A 7,408-nucleotide genomic window follows, 5' to 3' on the forward strand; every position below is an offset into this window, starting at 1 on the left:
ATCCATCCATCCGCTCAACCATCCATCCATCACTTCATCCATCCATCTGACACTTCATCCATCCATCCGCTCATCCATCCATCACTTCATCCATCCATCTGACACTTCATCCATCCATCTGACACTTCATCCATCCATCCGCTCATCCATCCATCACTTCATCCATCCGCTCATCCATCCACCCGTTCATCCATCCGACACTTCATCCATCCACCACTTCATCCATCCATCACTTCATCCATCCGCTCATCCATCCACCACTTCATCCGCTCATCCATCCACCACTTCATCCATCCGCTCATCCATCCATCCCTAACTGTTCCTGTCCTCCGTTGCCAGGGTAACCACTCTCGTCGTCTACCTGCTGTCCTTCGTGGGGATGCTGGTCTTCACCTTCACCTTGGACCTGAAGAACATCTACCTGGTCTTCTTCACAGCTGGAGTCCTCGGGTATGAAGGGGCGGTTCCTCTGACCTCTGACCTTTCAGGTCCAACAACCAGACTGGAAACAGGAAGTTGTTTCAGGTGTAAACACGCCTGCTGATGGCATGACGGAAACACCGTCAGATGTTTACATGACAACAGAAACAAATGATGATGTCATAGTGACATCACAATGAAGGGCATCCCAGAACTCCAGATGTTTGCAGCTTTTAAAGGGCCAGCGTCCCATAAAATCAACTTTTTATCTTACAGTGCTGCTTGACTTGAGAAATCCTTTCATCTCCATGGCAACCATTCAGTTGTCCAAAATGCCTGGGTGGACCTAGCCCCGCCTTCGAGGTGCAGCTCCTCCCCCACTCAGCTCCTTCAGACTAGCCAGCAGCAATTAGCAAACACAATTATAGGAGCTGCTGCTCAGAGCCAAGCTGGTAAAAACGTTAAAGGGTTAAAAGAGGAGCCAGGTTGGGATGACTTCCTGGAGTTTTTAAAGAGACAGAGGCCCAATTTCAAGCCGTTAAATCAGGAAGTAATATTTATATAACTGAAGGAAACATTGTTTCTCATTGAGCTATAAAAAGAATCATGGATCTGAGCAGTGAAGATGACTTTCTTCTTCTTCTCCTGTCAGATTCTTCATGACCGGCTACCTTCCTCTGGGCTTCGAGTTCGGCGTGGAGATCACCTACCCCGAGTCTGAGGGGACATCGTCAGGGCTGCTCAACGCCTTCGCTCAGGTACCATGAAGACAGGACTCTGTCCTCCGATCCGTCTCTGACTCTGGATGCTTCAAATGTTTTCCAGTTTCACTGCTAAATATTCATTAGAATTATTGGTCTTGCATTATTACCATTATATTACTCGAAAATGGTCTAAAAACAGCAGCATTATCGTTTATCGCGATAACTTTCTGGATGATTTATCGTCCAGAGACATTTATCGTCTCGTTGCTCCTGCAGATCTTCGGCATCATCTTCACTCTGATTCAGGGCCGGCTGACCACGGCCTTCGGTCCGCTGGCCGGGAACGTCTTCCTGTCCGCCTGGATCCTGCTGGGTGTGGTTCTGACCGGTAGGCCAGGTCCATCACTGATGATGTCATCAGAGGCCGCGGTGCTCTGACATGTTGTTTTTGTTTTCAGCTCTTATAAAGTCAGATCTGAAACGACACAACGTCAACATGGCGACGGAGAGCAAAGCCCTGCAGGCGGTGAGTGTTTCCTCCCGACGCGTCATAGCAGCGGCCATGTTGGGAGGGGCGGGTTCACCTGAAAAGCTCAGCTGCTGTTAGAAGAAACAAGTTTCATTTTATGCAGCAATATATTTATTCAGAAGATTAACATGATCCCAAACATGAACCACAGTTTGGTTAAAAAACTTTGCTGAGTTCACATAAAAGACAGCAAAATAGATTTTATTGAAATAAAAATTAAACTTTATATTTTTATCGTGCGTTTGAAAAACATTTCTGTTTCTACAATGTTGAAACTTCAGCTTCAGAACTGAAACTGTGGATTTCTGGCTCATTAGCATTAGCTAACATATTAGCTTGCTGTACTTCCTGCCGAGCCCTCAGTGCGAGGACCTCTAAAGCGTTGCCTCCTCATGTCTGTCCAGTAAATCTTTTCTCTGAATGCGGTGAAAAGCGTCTGGCTCTGTAAATCTGGACGTGAACTTTAACTGTCCAGCCTGTTGCTGGGACGGACGGCGTCCCCCAGACAGACCGTCCTCTGCTGACCAATCAGCTGCTGCCTGCTGCTTCTTCCCACCATAATTCCCTTGTGTCTAAGAGGATTCATTAAAGGGCCGGTATCATGTGATCTCCAGCCACAAAATGCCATTTCATAGCACAGTCAGTAACTGTGTTACCTTTAGTTACCGTATATGTCCAATTTGACCTAAAAGATGCTTTACTTCCTGAATTAAAGCCTCGAAATTGGGTTGATTCTAGATGATGCCGTTTGGTCTGCCGCCATCTGGTGGCGGCGCTGAGAACTGCAGGAACCAGAACCTCCAGATTAATCCTGTCCTTCCTTCCGCAGCGTCCCGCCGATCACCATGGCGACCGTCCAGCAGGACATCAAGCCAACGGCGTCCAGCTGGAGCCTTCGCTCGGCGTCTCCAGGGAAACGTCTCTGTGAGAACCAGAACCAAGCCCAGTCGGCTCCAGAACCCGGTCGGGTCCAAGTTGTTACTTAGATTCAGAAATCGTAACAGCAACGCTCCGTCTGGAGTTTCAGAACCCAAACCAGATCTCCTGCTGCTTCTTGGACCGGATCCAGGAGGGAGCTGCTCCTGGTCCAACCAGAACCATGATGATTGGACCAGAACCAGAACCTGGACCATGTCTCAGTTGGTCCCAGTTCTGGTTGGACACATTTGGACTGAACCATGACAGACAATCAGCTGCTCCTCAGAGTTCTGCAGCACAAACCGGTCCGGACCCAACAGAACCAGGGGGAACAGTGCACAGAAAAGCACAACTTCCTGCTTCCCATTGCAGTGTTTTCTAAGTAGGGCCTGCGGGGGGCGCTGTGGGGCCTCAGAGGGTTGGAGGGAAGATGAGAAATGCTAACATATCCCGTAAAATTTTTAATCTTAAATTTAATATTCAATTATGTTTTTTTAATAAAATAAAATGTAAGATAAATATAAGTTAAGATAATTCATGTAAAATGCATGATTTTTTTTATCAAATTCATTTTTCCTACAAGCGAGAAATGGAAAGCTTTCTGACAAACGGCACAAAAAATCATGAGAATAAAATAAAATTTGATGTGATTAATATAAAATATTGTAATAAAACATTGTATTATGTGGTAATAAAGTCATAATATATTATCTGACATAATATATCATGGCCAATTAAAACCGGATATTATGAGTTAGCATTTATGCTAAATAAATGTAATAATTATTGAATAAAAACATTATAAAAGTTTGTTTCTTCGCATGTTTAGTGTCTTTGAGTTTGCAAAAAAGGTCAGAGGTCAATGCTCTTTGGGAGGCTTTGGTATGGAAAAGTTTGCGAACTTCCTATTTCTTGATCAGGAATTAAACTCCTGAAACTATTTTTGAGGATTTGCTGTCATCGTAGTTTCATAACTTTTATTTTGTAGAGAAATCGGTTCTCTGCTCAGAACAGGAGATGGTATCCTGATACCTGCTGCTATTTTTCCCTAACTCGCCTCAAAGCGCCCAACGTTAACAGCATTTAGCTAACCTAAACATTTAGCTAATGTAAGCTAATACACTGCTAGTGGTAGCACTCATGCTAACATTATCTTTAAGGCTAAGGTTGGCATTGTGTGTAATTTAGATTTTAAAGCTAAACCGACTGAAGTTGATGTTACTCAATATTGTAGTGATAGCCCGCAAGCTAACAGTAGCATTAACTATAAATTAGCATTTTAGGTCATTTTGATGTAAAATTAAAATTACCTAAAATGTAACTAACAAACTGAATGGAGTACATCAGTTTTAGTCAGATGTTAGCAATAGCTTGCATGAAGTCATTTTAGCCAACTTCAGTATTTTAGCTAATTCTGGACATTTCTTAGATACAAACTGTCATGGAGATGTTTGAAGAGTTTTAGGTTTTGAGCTCAAACTCGAGGCCAGCAGAACCGAACTCACCTTTGGGTCAAAGTACAAACGCTTTTGAGGGTCCTTCCAGTTTTCTGAATATTTTCTCTTTTTGGAGAGAGTTTAGGGACATGTTTGGTTTTTATTCCCCCTCAAGAATGAAAACCTTTTCATCATTTCTCACTAATTTAATTTCTCCCTCTGTTGGAATAATCCAGTAATTATTTGCTCCAGTAAAAGTCAGAGTTTCCCATCATGCTCTCTGTTACTGCTCGCCTTTTTACCGTTTTCTGTTGGCAGATCAGAACCTGGAAGCTTCATCTGCTGACATTTAATTCCCAGATGGAGGGTGACAGCGCCCCCCGGTGGTCCTGAGCGGATCTCCTCGGGTTATTTTAGGGATCAGCTGTTGCTCTTCTCGTCAGCAGGACCCTCCTCTTCCTCCTCTGACCTTCCTCTGCCTGCGGAGCTTCACCTCCTCTCCTTCGCCACCCGGATCCTGGTAAGACTTTCTAACCTCTAAATGTTCGCTCAGTTTTGTTCCTGTTTTATTTTTCACATTTGGAGAGTTTTTATGAAATCAGCTTCATCATCACTTTGTTTATCTGAGTTTCCTCCTGCAGATCCGATCTGCTTCTGTTTCACCAAACTGGATTTTTTTTTGCTGTTTCTGGCCAATTTTAAGCCTACAGACATTTCTGTTGTGTATTGAAATGTCTAAATATGTTTAAAGATGTTTTAAAGTTTCATCTGAGAACATTATCATCAGGTAAACAAGTTATTTATGAAGTTACTCCGTCAACATGTTGAACTCCTGCAGGAGACGCTGTGATTGGTGGCTTAACAGAGGAGTGGGCGGGACCAAAACATCTGTGAGTCCAGGTTGGGGTCAAGGCTGAGGTCAGGGGTCGAGTCAGGGGGTGGGGGGCTTGGATCTGAACTACATGAAGCAAATAAAGAGAAAAAAGTCAAATTGTCAGCAGGAGATCTGGACGTTTCCCCAACACCGAACCTGCTGCCGGCAGGCCGCCATATTAGGAGGCCCTGAGAATAGAAGACAGGCAGCAGGTGTGTGTGTGTGTGTGTGTGTGTGTGTGTGTGTGTGTGTGTGTGTCACTGCTAATTTTAAACCTGACAGATGAAATAAGGAGAGCAGCCGTCAGAGCTGAGCTGAAAAACAGCAGCTGGACATGAAGCAGAAATTAGATTTGACACGAGCAGCAAAGCCTCGAAACAACAAGAGACGATAAAAACCATAAAACGATGAAAAGTTTTTAAAAAATAAGAATTTTTTTTAAAAACAATGAAAACAGTAAGAGACGATAAAATGTGTTCCTCAGTGACCGAGGATGGAGACGTCAGTGGAAGCAGCCGAGCTGTTGGTGCCGTCGCCCCTGGAAACCGGGAATTTGGACGGAGACTCCGCCTCCTCAGTGACCTTTGACCCCATGGAGGAGTTCAGCCAGCGGCTGCAGGACATCCTGAGGACGCACGGCTCGGCCGACGGCCTCCTGGACAAACCGGTGGGTCAGGCGACGCCGTGTCCGCCCGCTGCCGTTCACTCATAATGTTTGTGATGTTCGGTCCGACAGGTCGCCACGGACGAGACGGAAAAAACCCCAGAGGAGGTCAAAGGTGACATGGAGACAGGTGAGACAGCCTGAGCTTTTCCTAACATGACAGACAAAAAATTTACAGCAAAAAGTTAGAAATTAATCTCTGAAATCTTCTTGAAAAAACTTGGAAATTTCATAGTTTCAAAACGCAAAAGTTTTAAATTTACAGATGAATCTCAAAATTTACAGATGAATCTGATCTTAGATCAGTCTCATAATTTGGGTTTTTTTCTATGCAAATTTTTAGAAATTTAAAGATTAATGTAAAAAATGTTCTAGTAAAAATTTGGAAATTTCAGAGTTTAAAAAGGAAAATATTTTCAAGTTTTTTTTCCAGAACATTTCTCAGATTAATCTCCAAATTTGAGTTTTCTTCCAGCAGTTTTTTTTCACTTTGAAACTCTGAAATTTCCACAATTTTTCTAGAAAATGTCTGAGACTGATCTAAAAATGTTTGATTTTGTCGCATCTTTCTGCCTTTAATGGCGCTGAACGCGGTGGTCCTGCAGACGTGTCCCTCATCCGGCAGCGCCTGACCAACCTGCCGTCCACAGAGGACCGACTGGAGGAACTGGTGCAGCAGTTCGCTGAACTGGTGAGAACATTTCCGCTCTGCCGGTGAGACTCCGGCGTCAGCGGCTGATCAGCGGCTGTGTGTCAGCAGGCGGCGCTGTGGCGCGGCGAGCAGCAGCAGAAGAGCGCGCTGCAGCAGAAACTCTGCCACCTGCTGGAGGAACGGCGCTGCAGCATAGCGGCGCGCAGCCAGCTGGAGGCGCTGTGCAGAGACCTGCAGGCTCACTACGGCGCGCTGCGGGTAGGACCGGCTCACCGCCTCCAGAATCAACCAGCTGGTTTATCCAGATCCAGATTAAATGTGTCTGTAGGTTTGTGTTCCAGCAGCTGTGAGCAGACCTGCGCTAATAACAAAACTAATGATTAGCTTAGCGCTTTAGTGTTTTGCTGACTTTGAAAACAGTTAGCTTCTCCTAAATTAATTTTAAGAAATTAAGAAACAAACAGGAACATAATAAAGTGAAGAGATATAAACGTAAATGCAATATCTAAGGGCGTTATAGAAAATGTGATTTTAAAATTAAATTGGTTTTCAAGGCTGTAGTGTTGTATTATTTTATCATTGAATGGTTTTAGAATCATTTTGACTTGAGTTTAAGGTATTTATAGTTTTATTGATAATTGAAGATAAAACCTGGATTGTAGTTTTTTGTTGCAGATGTTTTTCAGTGTAAATATGATTAGAAAGTTCACAGCATATAAAAGTTCTTTACCTCATTTGCTATTAGCGCTTTAGCATTAGCTTCCACTAAATACCATGTGGGTATAGCATGTAGAGTTAGCTGAGCTACAGTTTGTGGCAGGTGTTTTGGTGTTAGCGTTAGCTCGCTGATAGTTAGCGGACAATGGAGCCAGGAGGCTCATGTGATGACAAAGAGAGGTGATGGTAGTACGCAGCCCTGAGGCGCTCCTTACTTACCAGGTGTTTCTCCTGCAGGAGGAAACGCTGCGGCGCTGCAGGGAGGACGAGGAGAAGCGGAGCGACATCACCAACCACTTCCAGGAGACGCTAGAGGAGATCCAGGCTCAGATCGAGCTGCACAGCGGCCGCAACGACAAGCTGCGGCAGGAAAACGCCAACCTGACCGACAAGCTGGAGAGCCTCATGAGCCAGTATGAGAGGCGGGAGGAGGTGAGAGGAGGCGAGAGGGAGGCAGGAGGAGGCGGGAGGAGGTGAGAGGGAGGCGGGAGGAG

At 44.7% G+C, this 7,408-nt stretch overlaps 2 protein-coding genes across 2 annotated transcripts in view; both read left to right on the plus strand.

The window, feature by feature from the left end:
* Positions 1-3,381, plus strand: part of flvcr1 (FLVCR choline and heme transporter 1) — a 21,605-nt gene extending 18,224 nt beyond the window's left edge. The window contains exons 7-11 of the mRNA XM_015046644.1: positions 340-450; positions 1,073-1,178; positions 1,401-1,512; positions 1,583-1,650; positions 2,483-3,381. Coding sequence (XP_014902130.1) covers positions 340-450; positions 1,073-1,178; positions 1,401-1,512; positions 1,583-1,650; positions 2,483-2,581 — 496 coding nt within the window. The 3' untranslated portion in view covers positions 2,582-3,381. The remainder of the gene's footprint in view (positions 1-339; positions 451-1,072; positions 1,179-1,400; positions 1,513-1,582; positions 1,651-2,482) is intronic.
* A 1,047-nt stretch (positions 3,382-4,428) lies between these two features.
* Positions 4,429-7,408, plus strand: part of LOC106956058 (beta-taxilin) — a 12,046-nt gene continuing 9,066 nt past the window's right edge. The window contains exons 1-6 of the mRNA XM_015046627.1: positions 4,429-4,527; positions 5,366-5,548; positions 5,618-5,675; positions 6,151-6,236; positions 6,306-6,455; positions 7,152-7,387. Coding sequence (XP_014902113.1) covers positions 5,375-5,548; positions 5,618-5,675; positions 6,151-6,236; positions 6,306-6,455; positions 7,152-7,387 — 704 coding nt within the window. The 5' untranslated portion in view covers positions 4,429-4,527; positions 5,366-5,374. The remainder of the gene's footprint in view (positions 4,528-5,365; positions 5,549-5,617; positions 5,676-6,150; positions 6,237-6,305; positions 6,456-7,151; positions 7,388-7,408) is intronic.

The sequence above is a fragment of the Poecilia latipinna genome, unplaced genomic scaffold, assembly GCF_001443285.1.
Source record: "Poecilia latipinna isolate Pla-1442-1.1 unplaced genomic scaffold, P_latipinna-1.0 Scaffold786, whole genome shotgun sequence".
NCBI classification, from domain to species: Eukaryota; Metazoa; Chordata; class Actinopteri; order Cyprinodontiformes; family Poeciliidae; genus Poecilia; species Poecilia latipinna.